Genomic DNA, 26,044 nt, shown 5'->3' on the forward strand with positions numbered 1-26,044 from the left:
TATACTACCAAGTCTTTTAGGGACCACAATGCCGCTTGTGACTCGGCCTATAAGAATGCCTTTCCCTGACATCTTGAGGACTATTAGATAAATCTGAACTCTAATATAACAATCCTAAAATATCACTGCTGAGCAAAGACAACGTGATTCCTTGTTTCCTCCTGTAATATTGGAATATTGTTAACAACTGCATCACAAATCCTCCTTTTCCCTGAAGGAAAGACTTCAGAACCACTCATATTGATTGAGATTCCAAAACATGTTTTCCTTTTCCATAAATTCCAATCATCATGCTTGTGAATCCAAATATTTGAAGCAGATCAACAGTTAAGTGGCCACGTAATTAAGCATACATATTTGACATAATGTGTATCTTATTTGTCTCTGCAATTTAGAAGCATATTATAGGTGCAGCTGGTTGCACCACACACAGTGAAGGTGACTTGACACTTCCTATAAAAGAACGTGTTTACAGTAACTTTTAACTTTCCACTTTTTAAATGGTCAAGATGATATTTCCCAGGCCACATGTCTGCCCTCAAGCTAACTTATTTGGGAAAGTTTATTTTTATAGATTGCAAATATTTTTTCCCCCTAAAACTACCTCCCTGTTGAAATTCATAAGAAAAGCCTCAAAATATTGCAGTGTATGATCCACACATCTCTCTCATATGAAATGTAAATAAAAGTGACTATTTTTGCTGCAGTAAGTACTTCAGAAGTATAAGTTTTACAACTTAGCAGCAAGGCATTACAAGGCCATTTGGAAACGAAAAATGTAAGGAGTTAACAGTATTGTCTCAGCATAAGTGAAAGAGAGGCTTACAAAAGTGAATTTTCTTTTTGGTTATAGAAATTATTTTAACAAAAGGGAATTGTCAGAAATAGTTTACACAGTGCAAATGAGAGCACCAATAGGAAAGCATAGAGTCAGCAAGAAACTAATAATCAAGATGCAAGTAAAGCACAATAACTTCTTCAGTTTGTTAAAATCTAGTATTTCGCATATTGGTAAGCAGTTGAATTATGTGAAATTTCTTTCACAGCTTTAATGTACACTCCTAGTACATTTATGAAAGTACATTTATTTTCCTTAACACTTAAAAATATATTCTTTGAAAATGTATGCCATTTCCATGTGGTCTGCTCAGTGTAACTACAGAAAGACATGTTATCAATGGTTAGCATTGCCCAGCAACTATAGTTAAAGAGCAAGCTATATTCTATCTCGATACACACACTATCAGCAAAACTTTCAGTTAATTTTTAATTGCAGACAATTAAGCCCCATAAACTTATGGTAAAGAAAAGAATAAATATATTCAATATATAGATATTGCACATTCCAGACCATTTTAATATTTATCAATTAGTAATCCTGAATGGCACATAAGTGCTTAAAAGTAAATAATATGAAAATCAAAGACTTTTAAAAGCTGGTATGACTATCCTTCAAACAAGCCTTTCTAAAAGAAATGCAGGCATATATTTTTGTACATGGGACATTTCTTGAACCAATTCTATTTACATATTGTTTTTGTAACAGAATTTTAATCTCAGGACAGGAGTTCATATACAACCTTTTAAAACAACTATTAGAGAAGAACACTGTTTATCTCTAGTACTTTTAACACTTGTTAATATTAGGCTATTTTTAACATGCTGACGTTCCTTTAAAGAAAAGAATAAGCGAGGACAGCTTTAGCCTGTATAAACACCCACAGCACCACCTTCAGACACAATTTTAAAAATGCATGCTAACAAAAGTTACCTCCTGCAAATCTATAAAATATCAGTTGACAATATCCTTTAAAAATCTTTACACTGAATCAGCAGCTGAATGATCAAAACGGAAGACAGCCAGAATGGCATACTTCTGAGTACTGTCCGGAGACTGAAGATGTGAATTATCCCTGCTAACTGCCCTAAGAGGAAACATTTGCAGTGTTGTAGCCACATTGCTCCCAGGATATGACATACACAAGGTGGGTGAGGTAATATGTTTTATTGGACCAACTTCTGTTGGTGGAACAGACAAGCTTTCGAGAGACCAAGAGCTTGCCCTCAGGGCTGGAAAAAGTAATCAGAGTGTCAGAGATAAATGCAAGATGGGACAGATTGTTAAACATAAGCATTAACATGTTGCAAGAGAGCAGTTAAAGTGAAACAGACAATCAACAATTTTTTATGATCTCCCATGTGGGTTCCGCTGTGGGGTGGTTGGTGGGTTGCATTTTTTCCATACCGAAACCAGCTCTATTGAGGTATATTGAGGTATTTGTGTGGCCAGTTCCATGACATGATCTACGTCTCTGGTGGAGTGTCCTTGTTTGGTGAAGGCAGATTTAAGTGTCTTAAGGTGTCTATCCTGGACTTTCTCCTCAGAGCATAGGCTGCAGTAACTGAGTGTCTGGCTGTAGATAACAGATATTTTGGTGTCTGGAGTGGTTCCTGGATCCAGAGAAGTAAGCATGGGATCTGTGGGTTTCTTGGATATAACTGTCTATAGTTAAACTTTCACAGAAAAATTATAAAAGACAAAAACACCCTATCATCTGTGGGCAAACACTTTTCACAAAGTGATCACTCTTCATTGGATCTCTCGGTCTTCGTCCTCAAACAAAACCTGCACAACACCATCAAAAGATGAGCCTGGGAAGTTAAATTCATAACTTTGCTAGATACCAAAATTCAGGGGCTTAGAGACACTGGTTTTAGGACTCATTACACCAATGTGTAACCCACTAATTCTCCCTGGCCCCAGTACTGCACAGGTGTTAATTGCCCACTGTCCTTCAACTGGTCTCCTGTAACTTGTTAACGACTTATGCTTAACAATCTGTCCCGTCTTGGATTTATCTGCAACATTGATTACTTTTTGTAGTTTTGAAGAGCCCTGTGCAGCTCAAAAGCTTGTCTCGTCCAACAACAGAAGCTATTCCAATGGAAGATACTACCTCACCCACCTTGACTCTAAGAGAAAAGGGTTGTGTACTACTTACCAAAAGAAGATTTTTTTAAAAACTACTTTAATTGCACAACAGATTGCATGTTACTTTACAATGTAAGTTAAGCAAAATATACTAAAGGAAAGTTTTTGTAATACATGGTTAACTGAAGAAATAAAAACCAACGTACTTCAAGCTGCAGTTCTGTGTACTTTCTTCTTAGTTCAGCCACTTCTTCCCCAGCCTGCATCTTCTTATACAAATCAAGCTCAGTATCCAGTAATTCTTTCTGCATCTAAGAAATTGTCAAGGTGAAGTTATTAGTTTATACATTCCTTACTCCTGAATGGGGAAAATACTCCACTGATAATGACAAAGGTTTTGATAGCCTAGAATAACACTGCTAATAGTGGGCAGTCGTGACTGGCTATTTTAAAAATAAGCAGGGCCTCCAAGTGAGTTAGATTACTCTTAAGGCAACAGAAAGTTTCCCCTTTCTCGCTGTACCTGGAAAATAGAAATTCAGAAACCTGAGCCAAGACAGAAGAAAATGGTTGGGAATCTAGATGATGGGCTTTTCATTTTTGGCTTAAGTTATACTATTGTTGTTTCTTAGTAGTACTTAATACTGGTATTGTGAGCAGCATCCAAAGAACACTGCATGAGGTTAGGAGGTTAAGACTGGAAGGTGAAACTCAGTGTTTAATAAAGGGAAGTCTCCGAAAACTTTATGTTGTCATTGCCTCCAGTACTGATTTAACTGCCAACCATGATGATGGAATTTGGTGTTTCTTCTTTTAAACCAGGAGTTACCCCAACTAATGGGTTGCAACTTGTGTGGTGGTGGGAAGATCCCCAACAATCTAAAAAGTTCTGCAAAACATAATTCAGTACATTTTAAATGACAAATGAATACACAATACACACTCTAATGGCAAGTTCTTTTAATACCACAATATTTTCATAATGTGAGAAAGCCAAATGGTAGCTCACTGCAGACTAAGGCAGGACACAAATATAAGCAACTACTACTAGCACCTCTGCTAATAAAAGTCAGCCTCTTTGTGTATGTTGTTTTTCCTTCCGGAACACAGTATATGAACCATTAAAAAACTGTTATATACAAACACCAATTGCAAGTACCCATGCACACAAATCATAACAAAATGTGTCACTGAACTGAAATCCACACATGTTGGCTGCAACTTCTAAGGTCTGAGCGCACAAATGAGCTTCATATGATCATGTCAGTCTTCACTGGAGTTTGGTTCCGATTAAGGGGTGATTTTAAAACATGGATTGGTTTCGTGAGGAGGACCATGTCCAGATGTTCCAAATCATACCTCAAAATAAAAATAAAATGCACAAATAACAAATAGTTTCTGAAGTTACAGTTCATGCAGTGATTACCAAATTGAAAAACAGTGCTTTTGATAAATATTGTTTTGCAGGTGTATCAGCGATATGGTTGTGGATGTCCGAAAACGACTGCTTTCAAAACTCATGAAAAGTGATTATTTAGCAATTCAAATTCCTTCGTCAGAAACTCTGGTGCTTCAGAACTTCTTAAGTTTGTTAGGTATATTGCTGATGCTTCTATTGAAGATTCTTTTGTAACGTTGTGCAATGTCCCTCAAGAAGAAAATGATTACTTGACATATCAGGAGACAAAGATTTCCACATTCAATAGGAGCAGTGTATTGTAATCTACTTAGATTGCACCAAGGCAAGAACAAGCAAAACTAATGGCCTGGTCACATATATGCAATGCATTATGCTTTCAGGACTTCATGCATGACCAATCTTTAACTGTTCAGAAAATGCCTGAAAACCTGTGGCCAAGACCTTCATGAAGCTGTCAAAGCAGTGAACTTCACCAAAGCTACACTAAGAAAGCTGGCTCCCCGCTCCGCCTCCTCTCCAAATCGCTCAGATGACACAGGTTTCTTTCACCACCTTGTTCGCATTACAGCATTCTTACAAGGCAGACTGCTAACTTTCCTCTTTGAGGTAAGAGTGGAAGTGCAGGTTTTCCCTCATGATGAAGTCTCTCCATGCTAATATCTTCAATAATTGTCTGTGTGACAAAGCTTAACCTACCTTGCAGACATCTTTGGACACCTAACAAACTGAACTACTCTCTTCAGGTGAGAAATACAAATGTTCTGTCCATGCAAAACAGTAAAAACATTCAGCAAAAACACTTGGAAATAAGTCTTCTTGAGGTGCTTCATTTTGTTTCAATCTTCAAGGAAAATGAGGAGCCAGTCAAGCACTATCAGAATCTGATCATTCAGTATCCAATCTTATTTCAGACTTACTTGTAGGACGAGCTTCTTAACTACTTGCAGAACTCACTGAATCAGTGCAAGACAAACTGACATTTCTCCTGTAATAGAACTACAGGAATATAGTATAGTATAATGTAGTATACTATAACAGGATGTTTTCTAGCCGGGAATAGAGCAGATTTTGGCTGTTTATTCTTAAGTTTTAGTCAGATTGTTTTTCAGCTGCAGTAACAAAAAAATCCCCAAAAGTGCTGGTATCAACCACCTAACAAAAACTATTTAAAACTATTTCTGCAAATCAACTTCATTGAACATCATTCATCAGCAATACAGTTCAATCTGACAAATATTCTTGTAATTTATCTCCATAACAGAGATCAAATTCCAAAACCTGTTATTTCTAGTATGAAAAAGTTCACCCTATGGTTGGGGTAGGTGGTTTTGGGGGAAGAGAGGTCATAAAACATTTCCTGATCTGAAAGGGGTTATCAGCTCCTAAAAGATTAGGAAAACCCTGTTTTACAATTTCTATCCAAGAACTAGCGCCACCAAATTAATCCTTTTCTTAATATAGCGGTCTCAGGAGTTTAATAGAAAGAACTCAGGTTGAGAACTAAGATGTGTTTCAGAAGTAGTCACACAGAAGCGTAAGTCCAACTGCCAGTCCCAATTATTATTTTATAGTTACTATTTTTCATCATCATCTGCCTATTAAGTAAGGCTGCCTTGTATTTTCTCAAATATGATTGCAAATTTAAAGCTGATGATCCTTCCTAGAATCCAGTCTAAGGTGAAGTCATGAAGTCTTCGGAGTAGCATTCCAAAACTAAAACTTTAGAAGGGAGAAATAAACATACTAAGGGATTGGCATTCTGAACAAACTGGAACAGATGAAGACTGGCTGTGGTCTTCCAAAGAAGTATCTGGTAAAACACTCTACACTACACTATTTTTTTTAAAAACCCTTCCCTGTTTTTTTTTCCTATATGTTTTTGTGTCTCAGTAGGGTAGAACAGAAAATGTGTGATTTATTTGTTTAGAATGACTTATTTAGAGGATCATTTTAATGCCTTAATATTGATACTTTTCCAGGGCTTTTAAAATTGTTCATTCACTCTAATCTGGGGCTGAAGATCTCACCCTAGAGATAACAAAATATCAGGGTCATAAAAAGGTCATGTAATTGGATCAGAAAGCAAAGGTTTACAGACCAAGTCTAACTCTGGAAACGACCGAAGGGAGTAATTAGCCTTCTGTAGCATCAAAAAGAGAAACCACTGAAGAGAAACTTCTCTCACAACTAAAACCTCATTATGACCAGTGAATTCAAAAGACTGACAATAAATACATTAACATTGTTTCCAACCTAAAAAGTATGGCATATGGGACAAGTTCACAGTGAGAGATTAATGCAGTACTATAATTGCCCACCCAAATGACTATTTAGTTGATAGCACTGTATAATACAATCAAAACATGACGGGACAGCAACTTAATTCTAGTGAGTTTAAGTAGTTATTTGTTTCTTATTCTAAATCTAACCCTTACAGTGAGAGCTTCCTTTTGTTTAAAAAAATATTCCTCTCCCCCATTGCTGCTGGAAAGACCCACAATGAAAAGGAGAACTTGACTGACTATTCAGGAGAAGCAGCGAAACTAACAAAGTGCTGTCAAAGGTAAGAGAAAAAAAAGTGAAAAATATTTTTCTTCTGATATATTTCAGATGATGTACTAAATTTAGGTATACAAGTAACAATACGAGGTAAAAAACAATTTCAGACAGCTACCTGTATTTTAAATTGACAACGTCCCTTTATAGTGAGGGAAACTAATAGAATAATCTTACTTACTTAGACTCACAGTGGTGGGATTTTTTTTAGCTGAGTGGCATCAGCACATGACGCAATTATATAACTTATTTAAAAAAAAAACAGAAATTGAGTACCTGAGCCTTAGTTTTCAAGCTTTTCAGAGGAGCACCTCCAGATGAGACACCTTTTAATTCATCCTTTAACTTGGTAATGCTATTAGTCAAAGTCTCCAGTGTTTTCATTATTTCTGCTTTGTCTTCTGACTTCATCATGGGTTTATTCTTCTCCAACTTTGAAATCAGCATCTGTCCAATTTAAAACATTTTTATTATAGTTGGGAGGATTAATGTATCTAGTATTCTAGACGTAATTGTGGGTTTTCCTAGATATGTTGATTAAAATGTTAGAACAGAGAAAATACACTTGGCTTTCAAGATCAACATGGCACCTTAGAGACTAACCAATTTATTTGAGCATAAGCTTTCGTGAGCTACAGCTCACTTCATCGGATGCATACTGTGGAAAGTGTAGAAGATCTTTTTATACACACAAAGCATGAAAAAATACCTCCCCCCACCCCACTCTCCTGCTGGTAATAGCTTATCTAAAGTGACCACTCTCCTTACAATGTGTATCATAATCAAGGTGGGCCATTTCCAGCACAAATCCAGGGTTTAACAAGAACATCGGGGGGGGGCGGGGGGTAGGAAAAAACAAGGGGAAATAGGCTTGAATAGAGACTGGGAGTGGCTAAGTCATTATGCAAGGTAACCTAAGTTAATTGTATCCAATTTGCAAATGAATTCCAATTCAACAGTTTCTCACTGGAGTCTGGATTTGAAGTTTTTTTGTTGTAATATCGCAACTTTCATGTCTGTAATCGCGTGACCAGAGAGATTGAAGTGTTCTCCAACTGGTTTATGAATGTTATAATTCTTGACATCTGATTTGTGTCCATTTGTTCTTTTACGTAGAGACTGTCCAGTTTGACCAATGTAAATGGCAGAGGGGCATTGCTGGCACATGATGGCATATATCACATTGGTGGATGTGCAGGTGAACGAGCCTCTGATAGTGTGGCTGATGCTATTAGGCCCTGTGATGGTGTCCCCTAAATAGATATGTGGGCACAGTTAGCAACGGGCTTTGTTGCAAGGATAGGTTCCTGGGTTAGTGGTTCCTGGTGAGTATTTGCTTCAGGCTGGGGGGCTCTCTGTAGGCAAGGACTGGCCTGTGTCCCAAGATTTGAGAGAGTGTTGGGTCATCCTTCAGGATAGGTTGTAGATCCTTAATAATGCGTTGGAGGGGTTTCAGTTGGGGGCTGAAGGTGACAGATAGTGGCGTTCTGTTATTTTCTTTGTTAGGCCTGTCCTCTAGTAAGTGACTTCTGGGAACTCTTCTGGCTCTATCAATCTGTTTCTTCACTTCCGCAGGTGGGTATTGTAGTTGTAAGAATGCTTGACAGAGATCTTGTAGGTGTTTGTCTCTGTCTGAAGGGTTGGAGCAAATGCGGTTGTATCGCAGAGCTTGGCTGTAGACGATGGATCGTGTGGTGTGGTCAGGGTGAAGGCTGGAGGCATGTAGGTAGGAATAGCGGTCAGTAGGTTTCCGATATAGGGTGGTGTTTATGTGACCATCGTTTATTAGCACTGTAGTGTTCAGGAAGTGGATCTCTTGTGTGGACTAGTCCAGGCTGAGGTTGATGGTGGGATGGAAATAGTTGAAATCATGGTGGAATTCCTCAAGGGCTTCTTTTCCATGGGTCCAGATGATGAAGATGTCATCAATATAGCGCAAGTAGAGTAGGGGCGTTAGGGGACGAGAGCTGAGGAAGCGTTGTTCTAAGTCAGCCATAAAAATGTTGGCATACTGTGGGGCCATGCGGGGTACCCACAGCAGTGCCACTGATCTGAAGGTATACATTGTCCCCAAATGTAAAATAGTTATGAGTAAGGACAAAGTCACAAAGTTCAGCCACCAGGTTAGCCGTGACATTATCGGGGATAGTGTTCTTGACGGCTTGTAGTCCATCTTTGTGTGGAATGTTGGTGTAGAGGGCTTCTACATCCATAGTGGCCAGGATGGTGTTATCAGGAAGATCACCCCCCTCCTCAGACGTTCTTGTTAAACCCTGGATTTATGCTGGAAATGGCCCACCTTGATTATGATACACATTGTAAGGAGAGTGGTCACTTTAGATAAGCTATTACCAGCAGGAGAGTGGGGTGGGGGGAGGTATTTTTTCATGCTTTGTGTGTATAAAAAGATCTTCTACACTTTCCACAGTATGCATCCGATGAAGTGAGCTGTAGCTCACGAAAGCTTATGCTCAAATAAATTGGTTAGTCTCTAAGGTGCCACAAGTACTCCTTTTCTTTTTGCGAATACAGACTAACGCAGCTGTTACTCTGGAAGATCAACATGGTTGTTCATATAGTTTATATTCAGGTAAATGGGTATATTTAACTATTACTTTTTGTAATGATTAATGAGGATCTTTTCAAGAGAGAATTCAAATTCTGCAATAGATAGTTTTTCATGCATTCTACCCAACCTAAATTATGACTTTGCCTTTCACCTCCTACCCCGACTGTTCTATGCATCTTTTGTTGCGCTCATGTGATAAATAAAGTGGGGCGGTAGCTCCCTTTGATGGGCACCCAGCCAGCCAGCCAACTGTAAAATCCCTCTTGGTAGCTGTTCTCTACTTGCTTTACCTGTAAAGGGTTAAAAAGTCCCCCAGGTAAAGAGAAAGAAAAGTGGGCACTTGACCAAAAGAGCAAATGGGAAGGCCAGAACTTTTTAAAATAGGGAAAGAAACTTTCCCTTTGTCTGTACTCTCTGGGCTGGAGGGAGCCATGCTATAAGCAGCTTTAAGCCAGGTATGATCATAAATCATCAGATCATACCTAGAACTACTTATCGGAACTCCAAATGTGTAAGTAGATCATAATGTTTAGCTAGACGCGATCAGGTTTACTTCTGTATTTTTTCAGGCTTGTGGAGGTCTTCTGTGCTAACCTTGATGCTTTTGTTTGCTTGTAACCCTTAAACTGAACCCCCAAGAAAGCTGTTTTGGGTGCTTAAATTGTGTAAATTGTTTCTTTTAAGATCTAGCAAAAAGCCTAAGTTCCAGACATAATCTTTTCCTTTTTGTTTTTAATAAAAAATTACCTTTTTTAAGAACAGGATTGGATTTTTGGTGTTCTAAGAGGTTTGTTCATGTTGTTTGATTAGCTGGTAGAAAACAAAGGAAATTAACTGTCTTTCTCAGCTCTTCCCCGGAAGGGGTGGTGAAAGGGCTTGAGGGTACCCCACAGGGAGGAATTTCCAAGTGCTCCTTCCTGGGTTCAAAGGGGTTTTTTTGCATTTGGGTGGTGGCAGCGTTTACCACGCTACGGTCAGAGAAAAGCTGTAATCTTGGGAGTGTAATACAAGCCTGGAGTGGCCAGTATTAATTTTTAGAATCCTTGCGGGCCCTCACTTCTGCACTCGGAGTGACAGAGTGGGAATTCAGCCTTGACAGCTCATCTCACCAGCTTTTAGGGGCAGGAACTGTCTTTGGCCATGCCATTAGTACAAAAATAGGTGTTTTCTTAACTTGAGTTATCAAACTCAAGTTAAAATCCTAGTGAAGACAAGACAGTTTGTAGTTTGCAAATGAGATAGTAGGTCCAGTTAAAGACTTTGGGGAAGACTAATTTAACTCAACCTGCTAACTCATGTAAAAATTACAAACTGCTTAGATTTTTACCAGGATTTTAACTTGAGTTAGCTAACTCAAGAACACACCTTTCTTTCATACTGAAGACACGAGTTAAGTTTGTTTCTATGTAGTGCCATGCACATCATTGGTGAATGTCAGGTTTAGATTTTATATCCTATTACCTCAGTATTCCTGTAGATCAAGGTTCTATCTATAATCAACATGCCAGTTTCTACCACCTTCAATTTTAACCTCAATAGCTCATGTTTGTATCTACTGATTCTGTGTGTTTGAAAATACTATTTTAGATAAAAACAAGCCTAACTTTGATCACTAGTGTCTAGTCTGCAGTAAATATAGTGCTTTTTTTTTTTTTTTTTTTTTAAAGATATACCCCCAGTTTACAAATAGACTCCCTTTCAGCCTTCCCAACAGCAATGGAAAACGACCACATGGGGAAGTGTGATGATGCAGGAGGTGTCAACACCAAGTTCCAGGGCTCAGCAAAAATGACTATACTCAGGCGTTCATTTTAAAGCATTCCAAGCCAGGTGCTGGCTGAATTTATGTTTCCCATGAGTATTTGGGGTATTTGATGGATCCCGTACAAAAGTAGACTGCTCTGGGTGAAGTTTCCAGGCGTACTTGACAACCTCGCATGTCATGATCAATTATGAGGTAAAAGATGTAGCAATCAGGTTAAACTGTATTACAATTTTTTGCCCCAAGCACATATCTTGGAACCACTATCCTAAAATTTCCGAAGATGAACAAAGGAAGCAGAAGAAATGATCCTTCTTGAACAAAGAATACATCATTAGAAAAAGATGTGCCAAAGTGCTGAGGAGCAGTGCCAGAGCACTTGAGTATCATCAAAAAGCAGCACCACAAAAATGCACTAAGAAACATGGAAGTGCCAACAAAAAAAAAAAACTTAGCATACAGAATACAGAACTCCAATATACTGAGCAACTAGAACAAAATGCCAAACAATTCTGGAGACAAAAAAAAAAAAAAAAGAGCAGACAGACTTGGTACTTCAAGAACAAGCAAACCAGAGCATCAATAAAAGCACAACAGCACTTCTTCCTCTCTCTTTACAGAGCTGACTGCAAGGAAGGACACCAGGAAAAAGATACCTAGAGAACAAGGCTGGCAAGATGGTCAGATGCAGCAACAGGTGGAAGTCCACATGTGGCTCCTTCGCTGACCACAATCAAGAAAGAACTGGTTAGATGGTTCTAGGGATTGAGGGATCAGCAGTGCATGATAGGGAAAACACGGGAAGCTCAAACACTGGCCCCCACTAACAAAAATCTTAGAGATAAAAGAATCCCACACTGTTTAATAAGGGAAGCATGAGAACCAACAGTCAGAACACTTTGTGATAGTGACCTCTTTTGCACTGAGATTTATGGATGAAAAGCACAAAAAGCTAGGTATTATTATATATTTACATACCATTAATTGCAATTTATGATTACGACAAACTATTATAATGATTTTACAACTCATGCTGTCAACTGTTACTTTTATTATCTCTGCAGAAAGCTCCAATCAGGGAGCATCTAAATACTTTACCTTTTGTGTTTCAATGTGCTTTTCTAAGATCTCCTGTTTTTTCTTTCTCACATCTTGTTGAAGTCTTAGTGCTTCCTAGGGGCATAAAATAAAATTACAGAAAGTTCCTAAGATTTTTGGAATCAAGAATTCATCAAGAGAATATTGTGTCACTGAATAAACTAGTCTGCCTACTGTAGTAAGTGATTACAAAAAGAAATTCTGACAAAAATAAATTCTAGTAATAGAAATAGGCTCACCTGACGTACAAAAAGAGGGTTATCAAAGCTATCCTTAGCGTATCAAACATCAGGGTTAGTGATAAATCTGAAAACCAGACTTAGTTAAATAGATGCCAGGAAAGCGTCAATCTTTATCACTTATCTAGGACTCGGGTAACCATTTTACAGATCACTATTCCAGTGTGAAAAGCAGAATATTTTACCACCACATTACCAGAGGAATTTTGGTATTCTTTATAGTGCAACCATGATTTTATTGCAGGAGTTCGGACATATAAGGGAAGTATCCTAGAAGCAACCGTATGTTGAGTCCTACAATAAATTAGACATATTTCATAGTACAGTCTCAGGCCACAAAAATCAAAAGTTCACAGGAAGTTCTTAAAAAACTTTGATAACATCACCAAAAACTTGCTACCGGGAAAGTAACATTATGATTGGCTAGTGTAACTTGTAAGGAACATAACTTTCAATTTTTGAAGTGGAATCTTGCCACATATTTATGAATACAGAAGTATGAAATGTAAATTTGTCCATTTCAGAATTGTATTACTGTATTTCTAAAATACTGTACTTGGAGGAGGGAGCAGAAGAGATGCCAGAGCTTCTATTCAGCTTCTGCTGCAGCTGCTGTAAAGAAAGCAATCACTTCCTGCTCTCAGGCACAGAATGGGAGCAGAAGCTCATGATTCAGCACATTTTCAAGAAGAGCTAAGGAATTTTATACAAACATAGTTGATGAGGAAGAAGGAATATAAGAATCTGCCTGCATTTCTGGGTCAGCATTTCCATGTCAGCCAACAGCTAGACTCAGACTGCAAGGTAAATTACCTTATACAGAATGCAAATGTGTCGACAGCTACAAAATACTAATATTAATACTAAGCTATGTTTGTGTCTCTCTCCTCCCAAACACCAACCTGACTTCTGCTTGCTCAGAATGTCTTATTTGCTATAGTGTGTGATCCTGTTCTCCAGTGGCTGCAGTCCATAGAGGGATTATAAACACAGGGGAATGAGGAAAGGAAAGGGAGATGGGGAAAACAAAGGAAGACAGGAGGAGGAGGAGGAAAGGGGAGCTACCTTTGACATCCGTCCCAACGAGCCATGAATTTCTCACAGGTATTGTATTATAATAATACCCATCTCTTCAGACAGCAAAAGGGCAGCAGAAAAAGTGAACCAGCAAGAGGGCAAAATTTGTTGTTTCTCTTTATCTTTAAGACTTATTCAATAAGTCTGAAGTCACTGGAAGCTACAGGTGCTCACATCTTCCAAAAAGTCAGGTTATAGCTGTATAATGTTGGAGACCCCATATCAGAGGCAACTTGAAAATCTGACCCCATATTACAGGTGAGACGCAGTTACAAAGGCATATGTGTTAAATTTGAAGATCTCTATAGTTAGTGTCTATTAACTTAAACCCTCTATACAGAAGTTATGTCATCCTCAATGCTTTTTTAGGAACCTAAATTGGATGGATTCAGCTCATTTGTTATGAACTGAAAAAAGACAGTTACCTTTTTCTGTAACTGATGTTCTTCAAGATGTGTTGCTCATGTCCATTCGACTGAGGTGTGTGTGCGCGCGCACCTGCACACACCACATGCACCCGTGTTGGAAGTTTTCTCCCTCAGCAGTAACCGTAGGGGACAAGCTCTGGCACCCCCTGGAGTGGCGCACACATGCTGTGGTACGTAGGGCACCGTCGGCTCCCCCCACCCTCAGTTCCTTCTTGCCGGAAATTCCGACAGTGGGGGAGGAGGGCGGGTTGTAGAATGGACATGAGCAACAAATCTCGAAGAACACCAGTTATGGAAAAATGTAAATGTCTTTTCTTTGAATACTTGCTCATGTCCATTCAGTTTAGGTGATCCCCAAGCAGTACCCCGTGGAGGTAGGTAGGAGTTCACAGACGTGTAGATTGTAACACAGCTCTGCCGAACCCAGCGTCGTCTCTGGCCTGCTGAGTGATGGCATAATGGGCTGTGAATGTGTGCACCAAAGACCACGTTGCAGTGTGACAGATGTCCTGTGCCAGGAAGGCCGCCGAGGATGCCTGCGTTCTGTCAAGTGGGCTATGACGATTGGCGGCATAGGGACTCCCGCCCACTCATAACAAGTCTAAATGCAAGAGGTGATCCAATTAGAAATCCTCTGTGTGGACACTGGGAGGCCCTTCATCCTATCAGCTGCAGAGATGAAAAGCTGAGTCAACTTACAGAAAGGCTTTGTCTAACCTAGGTAGAAAGCCAGGGCTCTTCTAACGTCCAAAGCGTGAAGGTGCCTCTCTTCACTAGTCTCATGGGGCTTGGAGCAGAAGACCAAAAGGAAGATGTCCTGACTCACGTGGAAAGTAGACACCACCTTGGGAAGGAAGGCCACGTGGGACCAGAACTGAACCTTGTTCTTATAGAAGACCGTGTACGGCAGCTCTAAGGTCAAGGCTCGCAGCTCAGAGACTCGCCTCGCCAATAGGTGAGAGAGGGAGCACAAGGCCAAAGGCTCAAAGGACAGGCCTGTGAGCCTGGACAAAACCAAGTGAGATCCCACTGCGGGACTGGGGACAAAACTTGTGGAAAAAGTCTCTCAAGACCTCTGAGGAATTGGACTGTCATGTCATGGGAGAACACTGTCTGACCCTGGATTGGCAGATAAAAGGCAGAAATGGCTGCCAGATGCACCTTGATAGAGGAGTGTGTCAGGCCCTGGTTCCTCAAATGAAGCAAGTAGTCTAAGATTGACTGCATCGAAGAATGCAAAGGGGAGATGCCCCGTTTGGCTGTCCAGCGGGAGAACCTCGTCCACTTTGCCAGGTAAGTCTATTTAATTGAGGGCTTCCTACTCTCAAGGATGACCTTCTGGACGCCTTCTGAACAGGCCCGTTCCTCAGGGTTCAGCCACGCAACACTCACGCCGTGAGGTGGAGGGACACAAGGTTGGAGTGCAAGAGTCTACCGTGATCCTGTGACAGCAGGTCCGGTCGGTTTGGCAGGGGCCACGGCGGGATCGCTGCCAGGCTCGACAGCATCCAGAACCAGTGCTGGCAAGGCCATGCAGGGGCGATCATGATAACCTGAGCTTTGTCTCTCTTGATTTTCGCTAGGACCTTGCTGATGAGCGGAATTAGATGGAACGCATATATCAAGCTTCCTGCCCTCAGCAGGAGGAAGGCATCAGAGAGGGAGTCCTTGCCCAGTCCCCGTCTGGAGCAAAACCTGCGGCACTCCTGTTCTGCCTAGTGGCAAACAAATCCACCTGGGGAGTTCCCTACCTCTGGAAGATCGTGCTGGCTACCTCTGGGTGGAGCACCCACTCGTGGTGAGAGGAGAAATCCCTGCTCAGGTGATCTGCTAGCATGTTCTTGGCACCCAGAAGGTGACACGTTTCTAGGTAGATTCCATGGTAGATACACAAGTCCCAGAGATGGAGTGCCTCTTGGCAGAAGGCCGTGGATCATGCTCCCCCTTGTCTGTTGACGTAGAACAGCGGTTCCCAAAAACTTGTTCCGCCGCTTGTGCAGGGAAAGCCCCTGGTGGGACGGCCGGTTTGTTTACCGGCCGTGTCCGCAGGCTCGGCCTATCGCGGCTCCCACTGGCCTGGAGCAGCGAACCGCAGCCACTAGGAGCCACGATCAGCTGAACCTGTGGACATAGCAGGCAAACAAACTGGCCCGGCCCACTAGGGGCTTTCCCTGCACAAGCAGCAGAACAAGTTGGGGAACCACTGATGGAAAACATTGAGACTCTGTTGTCCGTCAAGACTCTGACCACTCTGCCAAACAGGTGAGATAGGAAGACTGTGCACCGCCCTGAGCTCTGATGTTTATGTGTATTGTCATTTCCTCTGGGAACCACATACCCTGGGTCTGGAGAGTGCTGAGACGTGCCCCCCTGCCAGTCGAGGTCCGAGGCGTACGAAACCAACTCGACTGAGTGAGAAGTGCTGACGAAGGGAACTCCTTCCAGGACTTTCCTGGGGTTGGTCCATCATCACAACGAGGTAAGTACTGCTGCGGAGATGGTAACATCCGGAGCTTGGCGTGGCGCACCACCCATGTACACGCTGCCATGTGACCTAGTAGGCTCAGGCAAACCATGAGACTTCCGCGACAAGGTCCATCAATGCCCTGAATCTCTCCAGCAGCACGGGCTGCTCTGATGAACTCTATCCTCTGTACCAGAACTAATGTGGATTTTTGTTCTTCTTTACCAACAGGTCGAAGCAACTGCAAGTGGCTAACAGCATCGCAACATCTCTTTGGACCTGGAGCTGCCTATGACTAGCCAGTCGTTGAGGTTCGGGTAGCTCTGGACACCACAACGTCTGAGGTAAGCAGCCACCACCGACATGCACTTAATAAATATCTGCAGTGCTGTCGCTAGGCCAAACGGGAGGACAGCAAACTGATAGTGATATGGACCTACAGCAAACCAGAGGAAGCATCTGTGTCCCTTGAAGAGGGCAATGCGAGAGTATGCATCTTTCAGATCCAGCTCAGCGTACCAGTCTCCCGGATCCACGGAGGCCAGGGAGACCATGCTGAACTTCAGCTTCACTAGGAAGCGGTTCAAGTCTTGCAGGTCCAGGATAGGTTGTAAAAATAGCAAGAACAGAACCCCTTGTTCCTGTACTCTGGAGGAATGACCTCCACCGAACCTAGCTGCAGTAACCCCTCTACCTCCTGCACGAGGAGACTCTCATGAGAAGGGTCCCTAAAGAGGGGCAGGGAGAGGGGGTGGAAAGGAGGAGTAGAAAGCAACTGAAGGGTGCAACCCCGCACCACCGTACTGAGAACCCATTGGTCTGATGTTATAGATGCCAACACAGGGAGGAAAGGAGAAAGGCAACTGGCAAAAATAGGGGAGGACGGATCCTGGAACAGTCCGGTAAGTCACCTTGGGCGTACCCTCAAAATGGGCATTTCTCCGCCTGCTTATTGCAAGTAGAGCTCGACTGAGAAGCCTGCAAAGGCTAGTGGCTAGGCAGCTGCTTGTAGCCTCTGGATTTCTTTTGGGGAGGCTCCTGGCGAGGGTGGCTTCCCTGGCCCTGATGCTGCTGTGGCTTGAACGGCATGCAGGCAGGGTCAGGAACACACAGGCCCCTTTTAAGAGTTGTGTGGGAGTCCTTGAGGCCATGGAGCTTATTGTCCATCTGTTCTGCAAACTGGGCTTGCCCATCGAAGGGAAGGTCTTGCATCGACTGCTGAGCCTCCGTGGATAAGCCGAAGAGGAGCAGCCAGGATGTCCGGCGCATAGCAACGGCCAAAACCATGGTTCAGGCGGCAGTGTCCGCCGCATCCAACGCTGCCTGGAGTGTCGCCCTGGCCGCAGTTATGCTCTCCTCCACCTAAGTTGGATGGACATGAGCAACCACTTGAAGAAGAACATTTATTCTACATTTAGTTGACATAAATTAGAAAAGTTAACTACAGGAACCTAAAGCGTTTTTTTAAGCCTAACTTTAGCTGAGACGGTCTGACCCATTCAGAGATTAGCATGCTTTTTTTGCTTTATTTTCTGTAATCTCAAAGTAGAATTATAAGGACTCCAAAATTCAGTTTGATTTAAAAATAAAAAAGATTCTGGATGAATGAAGTGCAGTTAAGAAACTGTAGAATGAACAGCAGGACAGTTTTCAGTTGAGAATATACTTGGTCACTAAGAATCCAGAATGTTGCAAAAAGGCAGGTGAGTTCTAAATGGTTTGGAAGATAAAGTTAGGGTTGTTCTGTACTTCCTTCTCACAGTTTATCTCCCAGTTTATGTCTCAAACTGGAGATTCTATTTCCATGAAAGATGCTTCTGATTTTGAGTTCCTATAGGATCTTAAGTCTACCGTATACTTATACTGCTAGAAAATATACTGAAAAAAGTAAACAATGGGAACAAATGCTGAAAGCATTTTTTTGTTCTTTCAACACCAACTACACTATTATTAGTGAAGGTAATTTGATTAACTTGTTCCATTATGCTGTTCTGAGGAAATATGTTGACACTGTCTCTATCAAATACAGAACTCCTCAATGTACTGTACCCATTTTATAAAGAAGCATATTTACTTTACCTGTTTTTTCTTCTGTGCTTCATTAGAGTCTAGAATGGAAGTGGAAACAACAGGCAAAGATTTCTGTGCTGCCTTCAAAGCAGCAGGATTGTATACAGTTTTAGTCAAGCCAGTAGACGTGGACAATACCTATAGGAGGAAATCATTTTATTATGTCAATTTTTAGATTTTTTTTTAAACAAGAGTGCTTCAAAATGCATTGGCTTTTCCACAATATAGACACCTTTTGCCTCCTTTGATTATAATTCATTACCATATCAAAATTAAAGTAACAAACATGTCTGGAGTAGATTGGAGTTAAATGATAAACAAAAATGCAGCATTACATCAACTATCTGCTTTAGCTAGTTAGGCTACTTTGGAATGGTCATACCCATGTTTAAATAAATACCACAAAAATGCAGGTATGACCTTACTTGCCTCATTAGGAGGCCACTGCATCTATATAAAGGGCATTTAAATAGCTTCAATATAACTTAGGAGAAAGTTAAAATTAAAAGCTGCATACAGATTGCTGGTGAGTCCACTGGTCAGCCATGTATGTACTCCATAAAAAAGATACCAAGAGAAAACAGTGACAGGAAGGAAACAGCAAAAAGAAATGAATTAGAAGGTCAGCTACAAATAAAAGAGGGATTTACAACTGAAATGTATCACAAAAAGGGCATTACAACTTTTTTCTACTATTACCTCTACTCCTTCCACTAGAAAAGTATTTTCTAGAGTGGATGTGTTGAGAGTAGAAAAAAATCGAAGCTTTATTATCCATGTCAATTGTGAAAGCCCATAAGAAGTGCCTTAGTAGGCCAATCAGAGATGAGATGAAATGCTGCTTTAACTAGTTACAAAAAATTCCACTCCTCCAAACTGTACTTCTACAAATGCCTTCAGGACAGTCTGCTTCACAAACAGCAGGAAACCAATGAACGAAAAAAATGCTGATATTTGCCTTAAATCCAGTCTTATCTCCTGAAGTTTTGGCTACTACTGCCATGACACACAGAAACAAAGATTAATCAGAAGCCATTTAACAAAAAAGGAGAGACCAGCTAAACTACTTAAATATTACTTAAAAATGTATTTGCAATTTAAGTTCAACCAAGTAACATGCTAACAATTTAGGCTCTAGAATAGATATTCTAGAAGGAGTTCAGACAAATCGTTGGTAGTAGAAAGCATACAACCCAATATCTGAAGTTCAAAATGTGAAATAGTAGTACATGCCCCATTGCATTTTATTCCCATTGCAATTTAACCATTCATTAAGCAAAGTATACTTGCTGTATACTTTCTCTGAGACTACTTTTAGCAGTTAATTGCAGGGCTTTGGAGCGGAGCCCGCGGAGCAGCTCCGGAGCAGTGGAGCCGCAGGTTTTTGCCTGGAACTGGAGCGGAGCTGGAGCACAGCTCCAAAGCCCTGGTTAATTGTGTTTCAATTAGGTATTTATGATAAGGACAAAGTTCAAACAAAATTAAATTTTGTATCAAGGATACAGCTGATATACAAATGTGAGTAGAAGGAATAATCAGACATGCATTTTCTTACCTTCTCTGTTGCTGGAGCAGGCAGTTTTGACACAAAACCCAGTCTATCTTTCACAGATAATTTAGTCACATTCTAACAAGAAGAAAAAATAATTAGTTCTTTTCTAACCCTGTGTAATTGTATAAGATTATAACTAAGTGCTAAAGTTTTAACTGTACAATGCTGAATGCAGACTATAACAAAAAGGGTTCTGCGAAGTCTGGAGGATTTTTTTTAAGATCTAAAAATTATCAGATTTTAAGTGTGACAATCCAGTTAAAATGGTATAATGGTATATTCCTTGAATATAAGAGCTGTCTGGTAAGATAGGCACTGATTCCAAAATGAACTGCCATGACAAGGATTTGCCCAAACGCATCCAACTGTAGCATCAGGGGGCCTTATTTTGGAAAAAGTATGTTTCACACTAGCAGACCAAGGAGTATCTCTGTAGGCACTTACAAATAAATCACAATTTAAAAGGAAATCCTGCTCAAGTTAGAACATTATAAGTTGCAGTTTCCAGATATCAATTGCAAAGAGCTGCTTTCAGGACTTCTGCATTTTCTGAATTCTAAACTAAGGTTTTCGGATAAAGTAATTGTCCGATGCTGAAAATGTCTACTTATAGACATGATCCAATACTTGAAGAGTATTTAAAGGTAGAGATTAATCTTGCAATCTTTCAGGAATCATAGTGTGTACTATGGTGCTTTGCCTCCTTTAAAATTCTTGGAAACATTTCCAAACCACAAGCTGACCATCTGTTCGTAATGCTGCTGGTGAGCTGGCAAAGATATTGACTGTCAAAAGCCTGAAACATCGATTAGATCTGTTGATTTTTGGCAGGTGAAGATTCTAACTGCTTCTGCAGACAAGTTAAGCACCATATGAACTAGAATCTGACCTATCTCTGCCACCTGTTAATGACTAGTCCCCTAAAACAGTGCTCCAAGCAGTCTAACTGTGAAGATAGACAGGACAAAACCCACCACAGGATAGCACCTCATACCATTTTCAATGCAGGTTCAACAGGAGCAATTACTGACAACCATCATCATCAAGAATCTAAGTATGCGACTTCAGAAGGAGGAGACAGTTAAAACCCAAAGATAATGGTTACTGAAGGAAGTTGGCAACACTAATAGCCCATCTTCATTCAGAAAGCTCTATCTCCTCTAAGGATATTCTGCATTAGCGCTCAAGTTACGGAACAAAGATCTTACATTTAGATGCCCCATCCTTTTCCAACCTGCACAGGTATGAGTTCTCCCATGTATTTGGTACAAAATGAAAATACATGCTAGAAAATACATGTTCTCTTATTTAATGAGAAAGCAGCTGTCCTAGACCTGCTCCACACTTGAAAATTAGATCAGGCTAACTATGTCGCTCAGGGCTGTGAAAAATTTCATGTCCTGTGCAACACAGTACGGTCAACCTAACCCACACTTTAGACGCAGCTAGGTCGACAAGAACTCCTCTGTCAACAAAGCTACCCCGTCTCAGAGAGGTGAATTAACTACATTGATGGAAAAACCCCTTCCATCGATGCATGAAGTGTCTACACTATATCGGCATTGCTGCAGAACTTGTGGAGTGCAGACGGGGCCTTACTAATGTGTTTAAAATTTTGCTCATGCAGACAGTTTGGGTCCAGCCCTGCAAGTCAACAGGGCTCTATGAAGGCACAGTGAATTCCAAGAAAGTGGACTCAATAGTTTCCACGGCTTTTACTACAGTGGACTGACATTTAGGAGATGAATTGGACAAGTATATTTGGTTTCCTATTTATCTTGATTTCTACCACATATTTTGCTACCTAAAATAAATGAGTGAATATTGAAACAAAAAACGTTTAAAGTGACAATTCTTAACAAATGCTACACTGTGCAAGTATTAGCTGTTTCACAATTTAATGCAAATATTAAGAAAATACTTGTACAATCAGAACAGGATTATATACAACAAAATAAAAGGATATCAATTGTATGACCTATGTTTGCTCCAATACATTAGAAATTTAAAGGTGAAAGCTTTATTTGGTCAAGCTTTTCGTTAACCTATTTTAATAGAGGTGTTTTTTTTTTCCTGATAATATGCAAATTATTCTGTTGTGAAATCTTTATACTACTGTTTTATTATTCTGTGAAAGATTATTTTTCATGATGTGCCCGAATGCTTTAGCAATGGGAAGGTAGAAATAGCTCAACAAATTTAATCCATTCCCCAGAACTGTGACAAGATTTACTCTGTCCAACATAGCAACATAAAACAAAAATTAGGTATTCAGCATCTAAAAATTGGTCTTTAAAATGAGTTCAGAGGCACTGCCATACCAACCACTATGTTGCAACTCAGGGTGATGCAAGAGAGATAGCTAGGTTTTTATCAAAAAACAAAAGCTGATTTCAAAATGCTGAAAAAAGTAGTTTCTTTATTAAATATATAACATGGACAGAAATGTTTTCAAGTTTTTAGAAAATTTCATTGAAAAACTAGGAGATAATCTTCTGCAGTGCTGCAAACCCAAACAGAACTAGCCAAATATCATTAGATTTAGAAAGACTCTCCAGAAATGTTACTCATACAAAAATACAGATACATTCATGTGATAAATGCACATTTTTATATGGTGTCCTCTACAACTACATTATATCTATGCATACATTTTTGAGTTATGAAAACATTACAAACATATCATGAGGAAAGATATTATTTTAATTACGTATCACAGACATTTCTCTAGGCAAGCTATACATACCTGAGCAATTTCTGTACTGGCACTCTGAGCCTCTGCGGGCTCAATATTACTTGCAGGTACAGGACCTAATCGCTCTTTGACCGACTGCTTCACTGGTAAACTGGGTTGCTGAACTAAAGGCTGTATTACCTTCAAAAGAAGAAAAAAAAAAATCTTTTAAATCAAAGCACACTAACATACTAACAACAGGGGATTGCTGCCTATGTAGACCAATAAAGGTACAATGAAGCTGCTACTGTTGCCTTTTAAATTTACAGTATTTCCTTTCTACCATTATAAAATTTTACCCTTGCTACCAAAAGAAGCACCTTCATTGAGTAATTGCATAGTATTTACAGTAATTGGACTTATCACTCAAGGGATTTTTGTGCATAAATTCATATTCATGGATACCTATATACCTCAGACTCAGACTTTAATGCCCAGAAGGAACTATCGTGATCATCTAGTTTAACCTTCCCATCATAGGCCACAGAACCTCACCCACCCTCTCCTATTATAGATCAATAACCTCTGGCTGAGCTACTGAAGTCCTCAAATCATGATTTAGAGACCAAGAATTCACCATTTACTTTAGGTTAAACCAGCAAATGACCGGGGCCCCATGCTGCAAAGGAAGGTGAAAACCCCCCAGGACTCTGCCAATCTGACCTGGGGAAAAATGGTTTCCAAACTGCAAATACAGCAATCAGTTAGATTGTTAGATCTTGAGCATGTGGGCAAGATCCACCAGACACGTACCTGGAAGAGAGTTCAGTGTAGCAACTCAGAGCCCTCCCCATCCAGTGCCTCATCCCCAGCAGTTTGGGATATTTGTTACTAGAAGTCACTAGGGTAGGGTGTCTCCTTCAAGGAGTCCCTGTGCACTTTTTTCAAACTGTTCTCCATGAAGTGTGCTGATTTTATAAAGATATTTTTCTTTTAATATACATGCTTGGGATAATGTATGCCCTTTTATTCTATATTTAAGAGTAGTTTATTTCAATGTATCTCAGAGCTATTCACACTGAACGATGATGTCCCTGCCCACTGCCTGAAGTATAGAGTCCTGTCCTTTCTGCTGTTTTTAGGGTTTATTTCTCTGTTGTTAATAGCTGCATTTCTATTCACCACTAATCATTTTGGATACAATTTTCTTAACTTTGATCTGTTAAAACTGGCAAGTGACATTGAAAAAATAGTAAGAGCCATACTTCTGTGCCTCTCATGAAGTTAGATTATCCTCTTCTACTTCCACTGTTTATTTGCTAAAAGACAGGGAAAAAAACACCTGCAATGACAGATCTCTGCAGTTTTGATAATGACCTTGGTATTTATACACCAATTTTTATCCCTCAGCTGTTTAGATTACAGAAGGATAAAAAGGTGGGGAAAAAGTCTTCCCCCTGCAAGAGCAAGTCTACTAGGACTTTTTTGAACTAGACTGCAGCACAACGAACTGGTCTTTGAAACACATGATGATCACTATCCAAACTCTCTCTGCTTGGTATGGCCAAAAAAAAAATTCAAGTTGTATAAGACTGAAAAGTGTTTCTGAGCATGCTCACAGGCATTTGATAAGAATTATTTAGCAGAGCCCGAATGAAAACCATCATTATCATCAGTAGCATTTCTCCCTGTGGGCACAGGAGGCTGAGTGGGACAGGAGCTGCTGCCAGGACAATTTACAAGACAACAGGTCATTGAAAAACAAACCACTTACTTTTAATTCAAAAGTGCCTTTTTCATATATGGAAAAAATTGTGGACCACACAGTTACAGATACAGAAAAAATTACCACAGAATCTGGAGGCATCAGAAATCTAGATAAAAATCTGCATTTTGTAAAAGGGAATATTTGTTCTGATATAAATTGCAGATATGAGACCAGATATTAATTCAAATAAACAAAAGATACAGATATTCATGGTCCTGAGGTCCAGATTAAAGAGTACAAAAATCTGAGGTTGGAGGGGAGCTTCTGAGACCCCATAACCACTGGGAGGGTCTACTTGGCAGACACTCCATCCCCAATCTGCAAAGCTTAGCAGAATCCTTATTAGGCTGATCACACCTCCAATCAAGCCAAACATTGGCTCACCTGGTGATTAACAACCTAACAAGGCTTGTAAATTATCACTAAGGAGAACCCTAAATCTCACTTTGAGTTCTCCCCATTCGATGAATTGAGCTATAGCTCACAAAAGCTTATGCTCAAATAAATTTGTTAGTCTCTAAGGTGCCACAAGTCCTCCTTTTCTTTTTCCCCATACGTGTGGAACTCAGGGGGTCCATAAAAAGCGAAGTATCCCCCCCATCACTTCCCTCCAAATCCCATGTTCTCTAAAAGCACACGTCTGATGTACTCCCTTCCTACAGAAAGCGTACACTCCTATATTCCTACAGGAGCACCTCTGTACAGAAGTACATTCCACCACACTTTCCTACAGGAGTGAGCATGTACATCAGGAAAGAGGGCAGGGAAAACAAGGTCTTGGGGGGTGTTTAGCAGAACAGAGATATTCTCTCATAAAAACAAGATGCAAAGTACAAGAAAGGCGGTCTATTTATGCTACAAGAAAAAGGCTATGTCACGTAAAAACAATTATGTCATTTAGCAGAGCAGACACTAGTTTAGATCCTTGCTTTATCTCAGAAGAACAGAAATTACATGGATTGAAATATTCCACAAGTCGTATAATAGTACTTAGGAAAGACTATTATGTAAGATTTAATTCATATTTTCCTAATCAGCTCTTGAACCTTATACCTGAGACCGAAAAGCAAGGCTCTGTTATAAAACTTCTAAATAAAATCAAAAGGAGTACTTGTGGCACCTTAGAGACTAACCAATTTATTTGAGCATGAGCTTTCCTGAGCTGCTGGTAATAAGGAGAGCAGCAGGAGAGTGAGTTTTTGTGTGTGTGTGGCCCAACTTGATGATCACTTTAGATAAGCTATTACCAGCAGGAGAGGGGGGTGGGAGGAGGCATTGTTTCATGGTCTCTGTGTATATAAGGTCTTCTGCAGTTTCCACAGTATGCATCCGAGGAAGTGAGCTGTAGCTCACGAAAGCTCATGCTCAAATAAATTGGTTAGTCTCTAAGGTGCCACAAGTACTCCTTTTCTTTTTGCGAATACAGACTAACACG

The 26,044-nt window shown here is 40.3% G+C and overlaps 1 protein-coding gene across 1 annotated transcript in view; it reads right to left on the reverse strand.

Moving 5' to 3' along the window:
• RBM26 (RNA binding motif protein 26) overlaps positions 1-26,044 on the reverse strand; it is a 101,807-nt gene that overhangs the window by 33,059 nt on the left and 42,704 nt on the right. The window contains exons 13-18 of the mRNA XM_048852920.2: positions 22,914-23,042; positions 20,171-20,242; positions 18,625-18,753; positions 12,338-12,412; positions 7,185-7,355; positions 3,139-3,243 (exon numbers count right to left, since the gene is read on the reverse strand). Of these exons, the coding sequence (XP_048708877.1) occupies positions 3,139-3,243; positions 7,185-7,355; positions 12,338-12,412; positions 18,625-18,753; positions 20,171-20,242; positions 22,914-23,042 (681 nt within the window). The remainder of the gene's footprint in view (positions 1-3,138; positions 3,244-7,184; positions 7,356-12,337; positions 12,413-18,624; positions 18,754-20,170; positions 20,243-22,913; positions 23,043-26,044) is intronic.

The sequence above is a fragment of the Caretta caretta genome, chromosome 1, assembly GCF_965140235.1.
Source record: "Caretta caretta isolate rCarCar2 chromosome 1, rCarCar1.hap1, whole genome shotgun sequence".
In the NCBI taxonomy this organism is placed as follows: domain Eukaryota; kingdom Metazoa; phylum Chordata; order Testudines; family Cheloniidae; genus Caretta; species Caretta caretta.